The 19385-nt window shown below is 43.1% G+C and overlaps 2 protein-coding genes across 3 annotated transcripts in view; both read right to left on the bottom strand.

Moving 5' to 3' along the window:
- Positions 1-2415: 2415 nt before the first annotated feature.
- Positions 2416-11511, bottom strand: LOC102515393 (signal-regulatory protein beta-2). Its single transcript, XM_006192535.3, has 6 exons — positions 11438-11511; positions 9961-10011; positions 9118-9254; positions 5183-5530; positions 2926-3276; positions 2416-2549 (listed from the first exon to the last, which is right to left on the bottom strand). The coding sequence occupies exons 3-6, from the start codon at positions 9188-9190 to the stop codon at positions 2464-2466; spliced, it is 858 nt and encodes a 285-aa protein (XP_006192597.1). The 5' UTR covers positions 9191-9254; positions 9961-10011; positions 11438-11511; the 3' UTR covers positions 2416-2463.
- A 2133-nt stretch (positions 11512-13644) lies between these two features.
- LOC106730357 (signal-regulatory protein beta-1-like) overlaps positions 13645-19385 on the bottom strand; it is a 40792-nt gene continuing 35051 nt past the window's right edge. The window contains exons 5-6 of one of the 2 annotated variants that reach the window (XM_032461996.1): positions 16878-16989; positions 13645-16220 (exon numbers count right to left, since the gene is read on the bottom strand). In XM_032461996.1, the coding sequence (XP_032317887.1) occupies positions 16886-16989 (104 nt within the window). In that variant the 3' untranslated portion in view covers positions 13645-16220; positions 16878-16885. The remainder of the gene's footprint in view (positions 16221-16877; positions 16990-19385) is intronic. The other variant, XM_032461998.1, reaches the window with a different exon arrangement.

Raw genomic sequence — 19385 nt, 5'->3', positions numbered from 1 at the left:
AGTTTCTTTAGGGTCAGCTTCTGGCATTTTGATTTTTTCATTTGATTAGGCTGTGTTTTCCCACTCTTTGTATGCTTTCTGATCTTTGTTGAGATTTGGGCATTTAAATAGACCATTTTTGTGTCCCTCAAATTCATATGTTGGAATCCATCCCCAAAATGTGATAGTATTCATAGGTGGAGCCTTTAGGAGGTGCTTAGGTCATGAAAGTAGAATCACAATAAATGATACTAATAATACATTAATGTTATTAATGGCCTTATAAAACAGACCACACAGAGCTCCCTTGTCTCTTCTGCTATGTGAAGATACAATGAGAGTTCTGTGATCCAGAATAGAACTCTCACCTGGCTATGCTGTTGCCATGATCTTGGATTTCCAGCCTCCAGAACTGTGAGAAATAAATTTCTATTATTTATAAACTACTCTGTGTATGGTGTTCTGTTATAGTCACCCGAATGGACTAAGATAACCATCTCTTTATGGACTGGCTTTGTGCAGGGGAATATCTTCTTCAGTCCTCCTGGCTAGATTCTGGGGTCTTTCAAACCTTTTCTGGGGATATGTCTTCTCTAGGCTTATATGTGTACTTAGCTATCTCAAATTCCCTAAACAACTTACCTGTTTCTTCTCAGGAGCTCACAATCTCATTCCCATGTCTTCCTGTAGAACTGCATAGTTCTACAGCTCTAGTGAACCCCTTCCACGGCCTTTGTTCTCAGCACTTCTGAACTGTGCTGCTGTTCCTATTAGTGCTCTGAGTCAGATGAGATAGAAACGAATCCCTCAGGCAGCCCCCAGACAAGTCAGAATATTGGATGCATGGTCCACTGTATTTCTGAGGGAGGAGCAGGTATGGGAGGTTTCCTCCCCGTTGTGTTGCTATAACAGGTTGGAGGAAGGGTATGAGTGTAAAAAACATTGTAGAGTTTCCTACAGTGTTCACTGGAATCCCCTATGAGTGAAGAACAAAGTTTGGGAGCTTGCTACTCTGTCATCTTGTTGATGTCACTCCCCTAAATAATTTTTTAAAATAGTTTTTACCAGTTTCACTGGAAAGTAGATTTGTGGAGCTCCTCACACTGTCATGCCATCCACAGAAGTCTATTCCTGCTGTTTTAAAACCCTGAAGTTTGTGACAGTTGGTTACAGCAACCACAGCAAACATATGTGTATGTAGTTCAGTATTTAAAAGTTGTGTGCTTTTCATTTATTATGTAGAAGTGGTATAAATTCACTACATATCTGACTATTTGGATTTTAATAGGAAAATTGAAGTCATTCATAGTTTTTTCCCTCTAAATCATCTTCATGCACACCCACAGCTCCACTCTAACCAGGGTCTTCTTATTAGGAAGACGGCAAAGCCATAAACCTAAAGGATTATGGGAGTGAGAGATCTGCCTGTATACCTGCAGGCAAGCCCAATCTCTGGGTCTCAACTTCCTCATATGTTAAATGAAGGATTTTGACCTTGCAGTGGACCCCTGTTGTTTTCAGTGTGTTCAGCACTTGTTTCATTGGGTTGATGATTTCCCTACCTAACACTGCCTCTCCTTTGCAACAATGAATAAGTGAAAGGCGCAGGAAAGGCAAATTCAGGTGATTCACTTGGACTCATTTGTGGAGTCTGGAAAAAAGAAGCTCTCTTTCTCTCCTGGTTGCTAGGATGACTAAATGAATGTCAGCATTTTCTTTATTTATCATATGACTGAGGCCTACGTGCAAGCAAGAGAGACAAATCCAGGAAGAGACAGAGATGAGAGAACTTCCAGAGAATAAGAATTTGGGAGGCTGTGAGCCCATCTCTAGACTTAGTTTTTGATTCCCACCTTGGATGCTGTGAAGACGCTAGAATCCTCAGATACAGGATCACTTAACTCCCCAACCTTTTTTTTTTTTTTTTGGCTTAAACTAATGTGTTGAGTTCTTACTCTTTGTAAAAAAAGTTTCTTCACCAATATAAAGCATACTGGAGAGATCCCAGACCTCACCTCTTTCACTTATTATCTGTACTCCTGAATCTCATTGAATCTGTTTCCTTGTCTGTACAATGAGGCCAAGCATCCTTAAGCTCAGGTTGCTATGCAAGTAAATACAATAATATGGGGAAAGTGCTTGAAATATAATAGATGCCCAATAAACAGTAATATAATAGTATCACCAATTTAATCATTTCTCAGGCTGAGTATTGCTCAGAGTTCAGAGATCATAACAAAATAGAAAAACAAAATAAAAAAGAAGGGCTTCAGGAACAGAAAAAAATTGATCTGAAATTGTACTACAGTGCTCTGTGAATGCTCTTTATCAGCTGGCGTCCATTAGAAAGTGCTGACTTTAGCCAACAGGCTTAAAGAAGATGTTTACTGTCTTATAACTGGAGGTCCAGAAGTGCAGTTGGAACCGGGAACAATATGGCTGTTCAATGTTGCCAACCCACATTCTTTACACTTTTGCACTTCTCTAGAGCAGATTTTTCCTCAGCTTGGTTCCCCTCACTGTCAAGAGATGTCTGTCTGGAGTATCTGGGGCAGAATTATTGCTTGTTCCTAGTCAACAGGAGAGAGAATGGCATTAGTTTCCCAGATTTCTCTGTGGACACAGACTGGCTTAAGTCAGTTTCATATTTGATTCAGCCTCTGGTAGGGGACATAAAATTACCTTAATTGGTTTAGCCTAGCTATTGGGGGTGGGTTGAATGTTGGAATGTTAAGCAAAATATCTCTCATTGCTCAGTGACCTTTCTGACTCTCAGTTTCTGTGCCTGTAAAACACTTAAATTAACAAGATGCTGAGAGAATGATGAAATCAAATGTATGTTGTACCTTCAGTAATATTTAGCACAATGTAGTTGCTGAGTGACTGGAGGACATGATTACTGAGACAGAAGTGACACATGACAGAAGGTGGAGGAGTCAAACTCACCAGTCACAAACACCTGGGTGCCCCGACCTGACTGGTACTCTATGTCAGGTTTTCCCTCCTTGAACTTCACACAGAAGTAGATGCCGGCATCTGCAAGAGAGATTTCACTGATGCGGATGGAAAAGTCTGTGTTGCCAGCTTTGGCCGTGTTTCCAATTTTTTTGACTCTGGGAAAGAGACCTCCTTTGAAATTGTAGATTAATTTACGTTTTCGTCCAGTTCCCTTGAACCATAAGACGGGTCCTTTCGGAAATGAATCTGGTATACTGCAACTCAAGATGAGTGTTTCCCCAGTTGATACAGTCTGTGACATCTCAGGTTGTTGCACCTTGAACATTTCATCTGTGGTTCCTGGAAAGAAACTCAAAATCATCTCCCATTTCCCTTGCTCTGGCCTAGGCAGGACTGAGGAAACTGGATCCAAATCATGGTTGGTCCTCATTCACTAATTCTTTTAGTGACATATGTGAGTACCCACACGCTAAGTTTAGAGAGGCCTCTGCAATTGGAGGCAGCTCCTTCCCTGGGTGCTAACAGAGGGAAGTCAGGTCAGAAGACCAGATACATCACCTCCCCAATTTCATTTCTCAGCTCCTAAGCAAGGTGAGAGGAGGATGGAGGGGGAGGGTTGGAATTATGAATGGGTAGTATTCATAGAGACGAGTTCTTCTTCCCGTCTGAATGCCAACAGTTACTCAGTGTATTTGGAGACGGATTCAGGTCCCGTCTGCCAGTCCCACACATCCAGAGGGTTTGGAATTGGCCTTCATCTCCCCTCTGAAGGGTAATCAGTCATTGATTCTGTGGAGACATCAGTGCGGAGAGGTGTGGAGAAAGGGGAAATAAAGAGATCGGAAACCTAAATATCAGGAGGGCATATGTTCCCCAAGATCCTCTGCTTATCTCCTCAAGAGGGAGGAGGGGGACAGTTTATTTTTCTCAACAAAAACACTAGAGCCTCAGGGGATCTCATCAGTTTTGGAGGGTCTACCAGTGACCCCTAACTCAGTACTCCCAGCATTACTATCTCCCATGATGTCCGGTCCTGGTAATGATCTTTCCTTTCAGGTTGTAGAAGCATCAGAACCGCAGATGGCCTAAGATGCAGGTTAGGGTAAAGAAGGAACTCTTGGCTGTTGAGGCTAGGAGAGAATGGTGGGTAAGCCACCTGTATGTATATTTTTCAGCTCGAAAGAAATATGTGAATTTTCCCTGGTCAGTTGGATGCCATGGAATGTGGTTCAGCTTGAGGAAAACACCAGTGGGGAAGACCAGTTTTCCTGGCAGAAAAGGACACCCTTAATCTCACCATATTTCCTGAAATTAATTCAGACAGTGGCAAGGAGATGGAAACACTGGTTGTTTTCAGAGAATAAGAGAAAAGCAGAATTGGGAGTAGAACTCTCAGGGCAGACCAGGGAAAGATCAAGTGCCAGGAGGGTGACTCAACCCCTCCAGGAGGGCTTTTCAAACAAGACCTGGGAGTGGATGACGCTCAACACCCCTTCTGATCTCATGATTCCCCAGAAGCTACCCCCGACCATAGTAGGAAGATACACCTACTCATTGACTTCCTGTGTAAGAAACAAGGTCTCTGACTGAATTGTGATGACCTCTCAGATACCTGCCACCAGGTCTTAATCTCATCAGTTGGAAATGGGTGAATGGAATAGTGCAGGCTGGTAGAGAGCCTGCCTGCCTGAGTAACCCTTTGTTTTGGCTCATGAGATATTGGGCATTTGGGGCTAACTTCACCCATGCTGAGATTTCATCCTGAATCCAGAAGCCAAGATGTAGCTGCAAGTACCTATTTCTGATATTCAGGGTCAGGAAATAGGGCATAGTAGAAACAATGCACATTTCTGGGCCAAGGTCTGTCCCTAAGCCTCAGAAAAGCTAGTCAACCTTCCAAGTCTGAGTTTTCCAACTTTTTGGACCTTACTATGCACATATGTAATACATTTTACCTATGCAGTATGTTTTCAGCTGGGAATGTCCATTGCCCTGTATTCAGTTTCTGGTGGTGCCAGCCATTAGAGAAAGGCATGACTGTCAACATGGCTTGATTTAATATTGGGCATAGGAACCTTGAATGACTGATCAGAAGGGCCATCTACAGCATCCCAGCCTACAGGGTAGTTTGTGAATTAAGGGGTACAACATCCAGTATGTAGTAATGATTTTGTACATCTTAAAGATTTTTTAAAAAAAATTTATCTTAAAATCAGAAAGCTGGAGTTTGTCACACTGTACTCACCATTCACGGACACGTAGGTGCCTGGACCAGATACATACTCCATGTTAGGAAATGCTATGATTAACTTCACACAGTAATAGGTACCAGTATCCTCAGGCGACACATTACTGATGCGGATGGAATAGTCTGTTTGGTTGGCCTTTGGGCTTACCACTTGGGATATTCGGGGAAATTGGTTTCCGTTGAAACTGTAGATTAATTTTCGTTCTAGCCCAGTCTCCTTGATCCACAAGACGGGCCCTGCCGGGGACAGAGCAGGCATATTGCAGACCAAGGTTATGACATCTCCAGCCTCGGCTGACAGCAAACTCTCAGGCTGGTTCACCTGGAACTCTTCACCTGAAATTCCTGGAAAGAAACTTTGTGTCACTTCTCATGTTTCTTGCCTTAGCACAAAATGTTCTCAGGGTCTGGCTCTAGTTGAAGGTGGAGTCTGACTGCACACTCTTCAGCAGCAGGTATTAGCATCAAACTATGAAAATTACAAATTTGGCTGCCATATGGGATGAAGAGAAGGGGACCAGTGTACAGAAAGGAGGATGGCGCCTTCCTTCTGCATCAGGATATAGAGATACCCTGGAGCATAGGAGGCACCAAATAAATATTTTCAGTGAAACAATGAATACATTTATATTAAATGAAAAATGTAAAATAGGATTTGAGTCAGATTTTTCTTTATGTCTTAGAATTAGAGATAAGTCCCCAAGCTCAGGGCATTGTGCTGATAACCAACATACTATATTCAGACTGTGACTTTCATATAGAGACATCTCCCTCTCTTCATGTGGAAGCCCGTTTACCCCGTGTGCCCAAATCCACGTTGAGACTTGTATTATGCATGAAATTTATATTTTCCCTGAGTGAAGATTGGTTACTAGAGTATGAAAACATCTCAGCTATTACAACGTTTCATGTTCGTTGATGCTCATTCCAATCCAACAAATTCTTACTCCTTAGTAGTTAATTGCTCTTGCTGTGTGTTCTTGTATATCACACAAGGAGCACTGACATAGAATTCACGGAAGATACACAGAATATATACAAGACAAATACTACAAAACTATGGAAGATTTTTCTCCTGAATGATTTCTCAATCCTAGCATATTTATTTTCTATTTTGGAGTAACAAATTACCACAAAATTAGTGGCTTAAAAATACCTATTATTTCACAGCTTATGTGAATCTGAAATTTAGGCACAACTTAGCTTAGCTGACACGCACAGGAAGAAAATTTTGTGAAGATGGGAAAGAATGCCGTCTACAATTTAAGGCGTGTTTGAGGCTACCAGAAGCTAGGAGAGAAGCCTGGAACAGATTCTCCCTCATAGTTTATAGCAGCTTTATTCATAATTGTGCAAACTTGTAAGCCACAAGATGATCTTCAGTAGATAAATGGATAAAGACATTTTGACAAACCCTGACTGTGGAATATTATTCAGCACTGAAAAGAAACGAGGCAATTAGCTCTGAAAAGACAAGGAGTAACCTTAAATGCTTATTACTAATTGAAAGCATGAGCCTACATGCTGCAGGATTCCAATTATATGACATGGAAACTATCTGACATGCAAAACTAGGAAGACAGTAAAAATATCAGTGGTTGCCAGGGGTTAGGGTGGAAAGAGGGATAAATAGGCAGCGCACAGAGAACTTTTATGGCAGTGAAATTACTCTGTGTAGTACCATAAAGTGGGTGGTTGCATATCATAATACATTTATCCAAACCCATAGAATGTACACCACCAAGAGTGACCCACAATTCAAACTGTGGACTTTGAGTGTTAACAATTTGTCAGTGCTCGTTCATTAATTGTAACAAATGTACTACTCTGGTGAAGAATGCTGAAAACAGAAGAGGCAGTGATGTGTGGGGGCAGGGAGTAGTATAGGGAAATACTACTGTAACTTCTGATCAACTTTGCTGTGAATCTAAAACTGCATTGAAATATAAAGCCTATTTATAACAACAAATCACTGTCATACCAAAGGTCATCTAGGTTTTCTTCTACATTATCTTTCAGAGTTTTATAATTTTGTGCTTTATACGTTTAGGTCTGTGATCCATTTTGAGTTAATTTTGGTGAAAAGTGAGTTTGTTCTTCTCCCATAATATGTTGGCTATTTTGGGTCTTTTGCCCCTTCATATAAACTTTAGAATCAATTTGTCAATATTCATAAAATAACTTGCTGGTTTTTAACTGAGATTGCATTTAATCTATAGATCAAGTTGTGAAGGACTAATATCTTGGCAATATTGATATTACTATCCATAAACATATATAAATATGTATATAAATAAGTGTACATATTTAGCTCTTCTCTGATGTCTTTGATTAGTTTTGTACCTTTCTTCATACAGATCTTGTACATAGTAGGTTTATACCTGAGTATTTCATTTTGTGGGGCTAACGTAAGTGGTCACGTGCTTGTTTTAGTGTGTAGAAGTGTAATTGATTTTGTGTGTTGATCTTATATCCTGCCACCTTGCTGAGCTCACTTAACTTTTTAATTGTTTGGTTTTGGCTTTTTTAGTAGATTGTTTGGGATTTTCTATGTAGAAAATCATGCCATCTGCAAACAGATTTATTTCTTCATTTCCAATCTATATTCCTTTCCTTATTTTTCCCTTTCTCTCTCTCCACTATGTTGAATAAGAGTTGTGAGAATAGATATCCTTGTCTTTTTCGTTATCTTAGGGAGGAAAAAGTCTTGCACCATTGAGTATAGTGATAGCTGTAGGGTTTTGGTCAACGTTCTTTATCAAGTTGAGGGAATTCCTCCCTATTTCTGGTTTGTTGAGAGTTTTCATCATTAGTAGGTACTGGATCTGTCAAGTGCTTTTTCTGCATCAATTGATACAGTCATGCAATTTTTTTCTTCTTTAACCAGTTGATGTGATACATTACAGAGATTCATTTTCAAATGTTTAAACATTTTTTTATGCCTAAAATAAACCTGACTTAGTCACAGTATAGAACATCATATAATGTTATATTCTATTTGCCAATGTTTTGTTGAGGAATTTTGCATCTAAGATCATGACAGATGTTGGTCTGTAGTTTTCTTTTTTATGTACAGTCTTTATCTACTTTTGCTATCAAGGTAATAATTTCCTCATAAAGTGAATTGCCTTCTTTCCTGTTTTCTTGAAGGGATTGTATGAAATTGGTGTTAATTTTTCTCAGTATTTTCTAAAATATCCTCATATATTTTATCCTCCCAAGATCCAAGTCTTCCCCCTTTTTTCTCATACTTAGATAATTATCTTGCTTCTTCTTTCATCTGGTCTAAACCCCTCAAGCTATCTGCTGTGGCAATTAGGATTCAAGACGTCTGTCAACATGGACTGATGAACTTGGGAAGAGACTCCACAAGCTCATTTAGCCTTTTCAGCAAGTAGAGGCAGAACCACACAGCTATGCTGGGGAGACGCAGGGCTCAGCTTCCATCACTGACCCAAGAGACCTCTAGCGTGCACCTTTGGCCAATGTTTTATGAGCACTCAGACCTCTGCAAAATTTTAACAGTGATTATCTCCTGGTGGAGGCCTTGTGAACTCTTCTTGCTTTTAATTTCATGTTTTCCAACATTTCTTTCTCCTTTAAGGAGGTAGCATTTGTGTGGTAGTAATAAATTTAAAAGACAGAGCCTTTGTTCCCAGTGGCTGGGGGATGAAAGCTGTGATGTTTGCTGTGCTCAGCCCTCTGACCCTGGGGGGTGAATCCATTACCTGAACTAAAGGGTGTGAAACAGACTCAGCTACTGTGAGATTTTGTGAGCTGGGGACCATTCCAGCCTAGATCTCTAAATTCTGCCTGTTTTGCGATGGGACAAAGAAATCCTTCCCAAAGGAAATTCTAGGGAGACATGTGGGGAGAAAACAGTAAACAGGCAGAGGGAAGCCGCCACCACACACACCTGAAGTCCCACGCACCTGTCAGTTTCAGCAGCAGGGCCAGCAGCAGAGATGACAGAAGTCGGCAGAATGAGGGAACAGGGACAGGCATCACGGCGGCCCCTGGAGCCTATTCCATCTGACTGTGGTCCTGGAGGGGCCTGGCACTGTGTGCTCTGAGGAGAGAGGACAGGTCCTGCTTCCACAGTGTCAGAGGAAGGAGATCATGATGCAAGGAAAGGCTGTGGAACCGTAACTCTTTTCCTTTGGGATTATAAATTGTACAGACAAGGTTGCTATGAGCTGATAAGTTGCTGCTGGAAATGTGTAAGTTTCCAGAGTTGGGGGGTATAACGCTCGAGGCTTTTGCTCCTTCCTGGATCTCATCCCATCTTGGAGATTCTCCCTAATCCCATAGCCTTTCCCTGTCCAGCATCCTCAGAGTCATAGGCTGGGCCAGAGGCTTCTGGAAACTTGTGATGGGCAGTTGTGTTACAGCTCTTGCATGAGCTCAACATCTGGGCCTCACTGAGCTGCACAGCTGCAGGGAGGAGGCTAGATCTCTCTGGCCTTGGCCTCTTGGCAGTAGAGTTGAACTTTACAAGAGACTCCTCCTCCCCATTCTAGAGGTGTCAAAGGTATAAAATGAGCCCTAATGCAATGTCTGCTGCGGGCTCTTGGCTCTGCCCTGGGTCCCTGCATACGATATAGGAAGTTGCCTCTTTTCTCCTTCCTGCAGAGGAATTGTTTTTGACTGGGAAAGAGGTTAAAGTTTTGGAGATAGTGATTATTTATGTGTTATAGGATTGAGGGTGGGGCTATGGAGAATGCCAGGCTGTAGGGAACACACTCGAAGAGGAAAAACAACACATAGAAACATACCTGGGAAAGTGAGGGCTGCCTCTCCTGTCTGTACTGGGTCTGGGGCCAGCTCTGTAGTAAAGAAGTAAAGAGGCAGAAGAAGCACTCTTAGAAACAGAGAGGAACCAGCATGTTCACCTCTTTCTCTCTCATCTCTGGAATGGGCTGAGTCCAAGCACAAAAGTTGTATTCAGGGACTCTTGTCCCACTGTCAACTGGTAACCCTTTAATGTCCAAACATCCATAGTCAGGCACTGACTGCTATGGCTGTTTCTCCATTGCTTCCTTTGATCCCTGCCTTTTCCTCAGGGACCAACTAGATGTCAAGGCCAGGAGAGGTGTTAGAAGAGGAAAGTGCAGAGCAGGGCCCAAACATCCTCTATGAGATGGCAAGACTCCCACTGCCTTGTGATGTCACCATTCTAACCCATTGTTCTGGAATGATGAATTCCACACTGGGAAGCCCACCCATGGACCCTGCTGAGAAATGGACAACCTCTTTTCTCTAGTCTCCACCATCCCACATTTCCTCCCACCTCCAGCCATTTTCAAACGTTGTATTGGACTGTAAAGTCTTCAGAGGGTGAGATTTTGAGTGGCATGATGGTCAAAAACACTGGTTTTGGAACCAGATACACTCTAGGTTCAAATTCCACTTCCCAGTAGCTGAGTAATTCTGAACCCATCATTCAGACCTATATATCCTTTGACCTTGTAATCTTCATTTCTATACCTCAAACGTTCAAAACTGAGTTCATGATCTACACTGAGACATTCTTTTCGCCCACCCCACCCTGTTCAGTATGTGGCATATCATCTGTCTCTTTGCTTAAACCAAGAAGAGACCCACCTTCTACATCCTCCCACTCATCCACTCATGTCTATTCCCTATTCGGCCCTCTTAGTTTTACCGCCTAAATGACTCTTAAATCTAGTTCTCCATCTCCACCATCATCTCTTGCCTGAATAAAAATGATTACCTCCTAATTAGGCTACCCCAGTTTTTTCCACCCTGCCCTGTAATCTCTTCCTCTTATTTCAGCCAGGTCTTTTAGAACACAGATCTGATTACACCTTTCTGTGACCTAAACATTTCTGTGGATTCTCATTGCTCTCAATATAGTAAGACAGTTTGGTATATGGCAGAATATATAAACAATTCATCCTTCCATGACTCTTGTGGCCCCTAGAGACAAAGGGATCCCCACTTTTTTCTGGTATCCAGCACAGCCTCTTTGTCTCTGGTTGGTTTCCTTGGGAAGTGAAGATCAGCATGTTATTTTTCAAGGGGTACTTTTAGAATCAATATCTGTAGAGGGAGGAAAAGGAACAGGATTGTATCGAAGAAGTTGAGCGGCAGTGAAGTCCCAGTGAGGACCTCAGGTGGCCTCCCATGGAGCTCTGGTGCCAAGATGTTCCTTCAGGGTTGACCTGAACTGGTGAAAGTGCTGGGCTTTTATATAACCATGTTGTTGAGCCAATAGATGTGGCTTATTACCAAATGTGACCTTGGGCGAGGTGAGTCTTCTTAGCTGAGGCAATTCCAAGGAGGGATGATGGCTAGGGGTGATCTTCTGGAGCCTGGTACAGAAGAGCATCCTCCACACTCTTTGGTACATCTTCTACCTGGGAATCCTTGGACTCAGGACATGTATTAACTTCCCCACAATTAGGTCTTCAAAGCTACCTCACCTCACCCAGGTAACCCTAAGTTCTCCAACCCGATTTGGTCTGATCTGTGCTTTACTAATTGGAAGAGTTTAGGGTGAATGTCATGGAGGACTGAGAAGCAGCTTTTCTGAAATCTCTGAGTGCCTGGGTTAGGACAGAAGACGGAAGAGGAGGAAACCTCAAACCTGTAAGGTGAGATAAAACATGAGTATATTAACACAGACGTCTCCCCACCACACATTTCCTTACATTGTTCTCCAAGGGGATGCAAGAGGACAAGATGTTAAATTTTATTTAACAGACTTTTAAAAAACCGTTTTAGATTTATGGAAAAATTGAGATGATAATGCAGAGTTCCCATATACCTCTGCACACAGTTTCCTGTTATTAACATCTTACATTAGAGTGATACATTTGTTACAATTATGATATTGGTGCATTATTGTTAACTGAAGTCTATAGTTTTTGTCTTAGCTCAGGCAGCTATAACAAAAGATTATGGATTGGATAGCTTATAAACAACAAATATTTATTTGTTCCAGAGTCTGGAAGATAGAGATCAGGTTGCCAGCCTGGTCAGACTCTGGGGAGAGCCTTCATCCAGGGTGAAGACTGCCAACTTCTTGAATCCTTCATGGTGGAAGGGGTGACTCTCTGGTCTCTTTTTATAAGGGCACTAATCTTACTTATGAGGGCCTCATCACCTTATTCCCTCTTAAAGACTGTACCTCCAAATGCTATCACATCAGAATTAAAATTCAACATATGAATTTTAGAGTGACGTGAGCATTCAGTCTATAATGGACTTCCTTAGTTTTTAAACAAATGTTCTAGGATCCCACCCAGGGATACCACATACATTTACTTCTCATGTCTCCTTAGGCTCCTCTCAGTAGTGACAGCTCTCAGATTTCCTTGATGTTGGTGACCTTGACAGTTTTGAGGAGTACTGGTCAGATGCACTGGAGAATGGCCCTCTATTACAATCTGCCTGATGCTTTTCTCATAATTAGACTGGAGTTATGGGTTTGGGGGAGGAAGTCACAGGAGAAAAGTGTAATTTTCTTCACATTATATCAAGGGTATATGTAATCGACGTGATTTATGACCACTGATGAACTCTTCATAACCTGGCTGAATTGTGCTGGTCAGGTTGCCCCACTGTGAAGTTACTCTTTTTCTTTCCTTCATTCTGTCCTCTTTGGAAAGGAGTCACCATGTGCAGTCCACACCTCAGGACTGGAGAGTTAGGCTTCCGCTTCTTTAAGGTGCAGATATCTACAAAAATTATTTGGGACTTTTCTGCACAGGAGATTTTCCCTTCTCCTCCATTTATTAATTTATTCAATTATTTATTTACATCAGTAAGGACTTGTAGATATTTATTTTGTATCTTTGGTTATAGTCTGTCTTAGTCTATTTGGGCTGCTATAACAAATTCTCACAGACTGGGTGGCTTACAAACAATGGAGATTTATCGCTCACAGTTCTGGAGGCTGGCAGTTGGGAGATCGGGGAGGCAGCATGGTTCTGTAAGGGCCCTCTTTGGGTCACAGATTTCTCCTTGCACTCTCACAGAGCTGAAAGGGCTTTTGGAACTCTGTTGGAGGAGGGGATCTCTCTTTTTTTCCTTTTGGAATTGTGCACATGAGACACAGAGAAGGATAATTACCTACTGGCTCCTGTCTTCATTGGTTGAGTGTGGCCCTGGCTGGCATTTCCGCACTTGTACATTTGGATTTTGTGCATATATCAGAATGAGTGCATTCTTACAAATGTGCAATCTAGAGGCAGCAGAGAAACTTTAGGGCAGAAAGTAAGAGATGCAAGGTGCAGTTGAGACAGGAGCTGTGTGGGTTCACTTTTGTAAGAGCGCTAATCCCATCCATTCATGAGGGTGCAGCTCTCATGACCTAACCACCTTTCAGACGCCACACCTAACACCATCACTTTGGGTGTTAGGATTCTAACATGTGAATTTTGGGAAGACACAAACATTTAGATTATAGCACAGTCCAGTACTTTAATTTATTGCTCAAATTGTTCCAGGTTTGTCGGCTTGGAGCTCTTTCAGTTGGTTCCCACACCCTTTGACATACTCCAGTCAGCGTCTGTTTTCTAGTTTTTTTTTGTTTTTTTTTTCCATTTCCTTGTGATATGAAAAATGTTTAATTTTTGAAATGATTGTTTAAATACAAAGAAGAAAAAGTAGTCTTTAGTGAAAGGGCTTTAGAATACAAGAGCTAGGTGGTTGATGAAGAAAAATTTTATTTTGATATTCAGTATCTATAGAAACGAATACTCAGATAGTCCCTTCACTGTTAGAACTGACATCCTATCTGAGGAAGAGACACATACAGGAAGTCCTCACTTTGCATGGTCCTGATATGCATGAATTTCAGGTAGACAGTTTAGTTAAAAAACCTCAGTCCCCCCAACACATGGTTGAGATTTCAGTTACCACAGTAAATTTATGGTGAACAATTGCATAAAGTACAAACTTTGCCACTATCTCTACTTCAGTCCACAAATAACTGTGTAATAGATGCCCATCCTGATCAGGAACCAGTCATGTCCCTTATTTCAAAGTCTGCAGTATTTGATCACTGTGACTCTGTTACTCATTTCAGCACAGACAGAAAAGCATGTAGCTGTGCTGTCATGTGACTCCCAGTGATGAATCCACATGACATTTACAAAAATAAATAACTGCAAAAGGGAATTGAATACAAAGAAGAAAGTGCAATGAAGAAACAAAAGGTGATAATGTTGGAAGCGACATTCAAATTGAACGTGAGTAGATTAAAGAAGAAATAGTTGACCGTGGGAATGGTACACTGATACTGTTAGAAAGATAGGCAGCCACAAGAACTTTGTGAGGACAAACTTATCATATAATGAGGAAGGTGGTTGTGAGGGAAAGGGTGAAAATGCCCCAGAGGAAGCGACAACAGCAAATACCTCAAATTAAAGGAAGTTTTGTAAAGATTTCGCAACGTTGAGAGTATCAGGGAATAAAATGTTAGAGTCTTACCCAAACTGAGAAAGGAGTACTATAATTCACCAAAGTATACAAAAGGTGCTGGCTTTTATATTGTAAATTATGCAGGAAGAAGAAGGCAAACACTGTTCAAACTAAACTCGATAGGTTTGCAAATAAAAAAAACTCTTTAATTCTCAATGTTTCTAATGAGTCAAATGACAGTATACTCTAAATATTAACTTTACTATTTTTCCATTTCCTTCTACATTTTAAACTGACAGTAAAAGAGTCTCTGATGTTTAAAACCATTTTTTTTTTTGAAGATCACAAAACAGTTATTCTCCCGTTGATTATTAAGGTCACTTTTCAAGTTTTCAGTTTCCAAGTTATTTTAAGGTCCTGCTCTACCATGCAAAGTGAGAATAACTTACATTCAGTATATAGATGGTTATAAATGCTCAGGAAACAAATTAATCAGGTTAAGAGGACATGGAATGCCAGGGTGAAAGAGGAATTGATATCTTATACAGGGCCATCTATAGAAGGTGCCTTTGATGAAGTGGCATTTGAGAGTGAGGCAGGCAGTTATGCTAGGGGAGGGAGCAGAGAAGTGATAGGATTTGACTTACTTTCCCAAAGAATCACTGAGCCTGAGACAGGGAAACCAGTCAGAGACGACAGCAATGGTGCAGGAGGAGATGATGGTGGCTGGGACCCGGGAGTGGTGGTGCGGGTGAGAATGTGCACATTATGGATGCAACTGAGTGGTGTGCTGGAGAGCTCGAACTGCTTCAAGAGAGCCCAGCTGTTACTTTTTCAAGAATTCCTGCAAGCTGGTTATTAAATGGTTGGTAGCTTGAAGCTGGCCACATTGGAAGTATTGACAGCTAGAAATTGGCCAGTACTACCTAATAGGCTTTTTTTTTTTCTTTTGGAGAGTGGATTATTAAATATTTACCATCTCACCTCTGGACATCAGCATTTTGAAGGCAAAATTGAATATGGGATATAAAAGAAGGAGAAATCAAGGATGACTCTGAGGCGTCTAGACACAGTGTTTACCATTAGCAGCACAGTTGGGAAGGATGCAGGAAGATGGAAGTTCTCCTGGTTCCATCACAGAGACAGGACGGAACACTACCTTCAGGGTTTGAGGGGTAGGACATTTGGGCACAGAGGAAGGATATACATTTTCTTCTTAAAACCAGGAAGAGGGGGTCATCTGTACTCAAGAGGTAAAAGAGAACTTCAAAGTGTGGAGCTTCCAGGATAGGCAGGAATCCGAAAGACAGAATAACTCCTCTGAGCAAGGACATGAGTGTGGAGTTCACAGCCAAGTCCAAGGTGATGGATGAGAGATATCCCGATACGTGTTGATGTGACTTGTTTCTCACGTTCCAGGGAGATGTTGTGAGTCCCTCTCCAGAGCTACTTCTCATAATCCCTGCTGAGGACCCAGCTTTGACGGCCTCAGGGCAACTGTGAGAGGGTCTCAGGAGTGTGGGGGCAAGCAGGTCTCCATGGAGGGAGGCATTTGGAGCAGAGTCGTGGAAGCTTCCAGCTGGGTCTTCTCCTAGGCTGGGCCCCTCAGAGAGGGAAGCAGGCAGCAGAGACTGAGGGTGTTACCCTGAAAAGGAGGAAGGAAGGAACTGTGGGAACCGTGTTCATATTTAATGATCTGATCATCATTCAAGAAACGTTGACTGCATGCCTCCTGTGTGCCCAGGCTGTTCTCCTCATGGGATGCCTGTCTGAGAGGGTGGGCAGCCTCTGAGAGAGGTCTCTGCCCCCTTAGCCTCCTCCCCAGGCCCTGATGCCCCTTCCCGCTTCCTCAGCCCTTCTCTGTCACATGGAGGGTCAGAGCAGGAGCAGCGCTCAGTGCAGCAGATCCAGGGTTTCTCCCCATTACCCTAAAACGGGGATTCCTTTTGCCCCCACGGAGCCACAGGGTTCAAGGATCTAGAAATGGTCTCCAAGGGAACCACCCTCTCAGCTGCTCCTCATTAAGCAGCCTCTGTCCACATGACTGCCAGGAGACACCCTTTGAAAACCCACGATCCAGCCCACCTCCTACAGGACCCCACACCCCTCCCGGGAGCTGGGCACAACTGAGGGAAACCTCATCTCCTGAGGATATTGAAGGCGGTGTGTCACCTCTTACTCCACGGGGGCCCGTGGCCCTGTGTGACCTGTGGGCTGACCCCCACCTTCCCGACCTCCCCCACCCCTGACCTTGCTGTTCCTGGGACAGACCTTGTCCTCCGTACCCTCCACCACAACTTACAGTCAGACCTAACGCTTCCTGTGGACAAAGATGACAGTGACACCGATCACCAGCAGCACTTTGGGGCCTAGGATGAAAACTACCAGGAGAGAAGGAGACAACGAAGGCTGGTCTGGAAATCAAGAGACAGGAGATCTGATTAGAGGGGCTCCACAGAAGCCATTCCCAAGGACCTCCACTTACTCATTCTGGAGCCACCTGGGCCCAGCCATGCTCTGAAGCTTTTGAACCTGCATCCTGTCCTGGGTCAAACTGGAGGCAGAAATCAGGATAGTGTTTCCACATTCTCTCTGTGTCCTCTCTCAGGCCCCTAGGGTTATATCCTCCTTGAGGAAAGGGGCGGAGAGTGTTTGCAGTCAGTAACGTGTTAGGTGTGGCACCTGGTTTGCTTATTTGGTTCTCACACCTCTACGAGGTAGGTATTATTCTCCTTCTGATGAGGAAAGTGAGGCTCTGAGAGTTTAGGGAGCATCGCAAGATTAGTGGGATTCAAACCTAGGGAAATCCATCCCTCTTGTCCCAGAAGATGATCCCGAGATCTTGTCTTTTGGACCAGGTCCAGCCTCTCGGGGTCACAGGAAGGAATGTCAGCACAGCATGCAACTGAGGAGGAAGAGTTTCATGGTGAGAGCGGCCCTGCTTGGCCAAGGGGTGGGGCTGGAGACCCCATGTTTCAGGAGTTGTGGGAACCCCCAGGGTGGCCTGAACTCATGAGAACTGCTGGCTGGATAACAACCTGGTGCTTCAAAGAAATAGGGTCTCATGGTGGGAGTGGCTTCATACCATTCAGCCCACCTTGACCTTCGTACCCATGAAACCTGAAGTCTTTATGCTGACGCCGAAAGTCAGGTCTGAGTAAGCATACTTTTGGATGTTTTGCATTTTTACAATGAGCTGTTTTTGCTCTCAAAGTCATAGAAAGAAAGCTGTTAAAATATTTTTTGTAAATAAAATAATCCTTAAAGCAGGAGTGAAGACCTCACCAGTTTTTGCTTTTGAAGGTGCTAGAGGATGACAACTCTCAGCTGAGTGGCCCTTGGGGTTTTTTCTCAGCTGGAGGGACCTGCGTTCCTTAAGTCTGCACATCCTTCTAGAGGGCAGCCCTCACAAAGAGCCGGCTGAACCGGGAGTATGGAGGCTCAGGTCCACCCTTTCACTTTAAACTGACTCTGATAGACCATCCTGGCGCCTCAGCTCTGTGTTGCAGTGTCTGAGTCTCTTGTCCCTGCTTTGTAGTCCGACATCTCCCTTTGCCGGTCCTGCTCCCTTCACGTGCTCATGCGTGTTGATCCCGGCAACACTTCACAATCATCAGCCCTCAGTCTTCTCTCCAGTCCAGACTCTGATTCCCAGAGAAACTGATCTGTGGGAGTTTGTCTGGGTGTGAGCTGAAAGGCAAACTCTAAGTTGCAAACTCGGAGCTGGATCACTCATCGACTGTCCAAGCGGATCCCAGCAGTGGCAGGAGGTGGAGCAGGAGTCAGCCCTGGATACCCTAGTGATGCAATTGTTAAAACTTTTAGTGGTGGTGAACTGGGATGGTGTAACCAGGGCTACAGAGGGGGTTGAAGTCTGAAGTTTAAAGGGTCAACTCTACCAGAAGAGAATCTTGAGCTGTGGGGTGGGGACATATGGGTTAAAGCACTAAAAAACCTTCACTGGACTTTAGGAATATAGAGAACAACAACAACTTATCTCCAAAAATGGCCTTTCCAATCCAGAGCGATCAAAAAGGAGAATGTGAATTCTATACCAATTTGGCTCTCATTATTACCTGAAGAGAAAATACCAGAACTGCAAAATACCTGTGAGTCAAAAACGCAAAATCACCAAATCCTAGAGCACTTTCCCTCTCTGGGCTGCCATCCGACCCTCAGCCACCAGGAGAAGTGCAAGAATCACAGACAAGGCAGCCAGCACACGAGCCTAAGAAGTGTTTGAAAATATCACAACCAAGATTAAATTCACCCTAACTATGAAAATATTGGAAAAGCGTCCTGCAGAGCAGAGATCTGGGAAGGGGTTTCAAAGTCGGCCTGGTTGAAAGAGTTGGCACAGAATCCCCAGAATCCTAACATATATTGCGTTTCATGTCAAAAGGGATGAGCGGTCATGATGAAGTTAAGGGTCTTGAGATGGGACATTCTCTTGGATTATCTGAGTGGAGCCCATGTCATCACAAAGATTCATGTGAGTGAAGGTGGGGGTAGGAGAGTCAGAGGAGATATGAGACAGGAAACAGAGGTCAGAAAGAGGTGGGGCCTTTTGCCCAGGAGTGTGGACACTTCTGGGAGCTGGAAAAGGCGAGAAATCGCATTCTCCTCTGGAGCCTCCAGAAGGAACACAGCCCTGCCATCCGTCGTAGACTCCTGACCTCTAGAATGGTAAAGTAACACACTTGTCTTGTTTTAAGTCACTAACCATGTGTTAACTTGTTACAGTGGCAAGAGGAACCTAATCCAAGGAGGATGGAACATTTAAAAAGGACAGATGAGACTAGAAGGACAG

The sequence above is a fragment of the Camelus ferus genome, chromosome 19 (assembly GCF_009834535.1).
Source record: "Camelus ferus isolate YT-003-E chromosome 19, BCGSAC_Cfer_1.0, whole genome shotgun sequence".
In the NCBI taxonomy this organism is placed as follows: domain Eukaryota; kingdom Metazoa; phylum Chordata; class Mammalia; order Artiodactyla; family Camelidae; genus Camelus; species Camelus ferus.
Note: the sequence above shows the minus strand (reverse complement) of the source record. Positions and strands in the feature narration are given on the sequence as shown.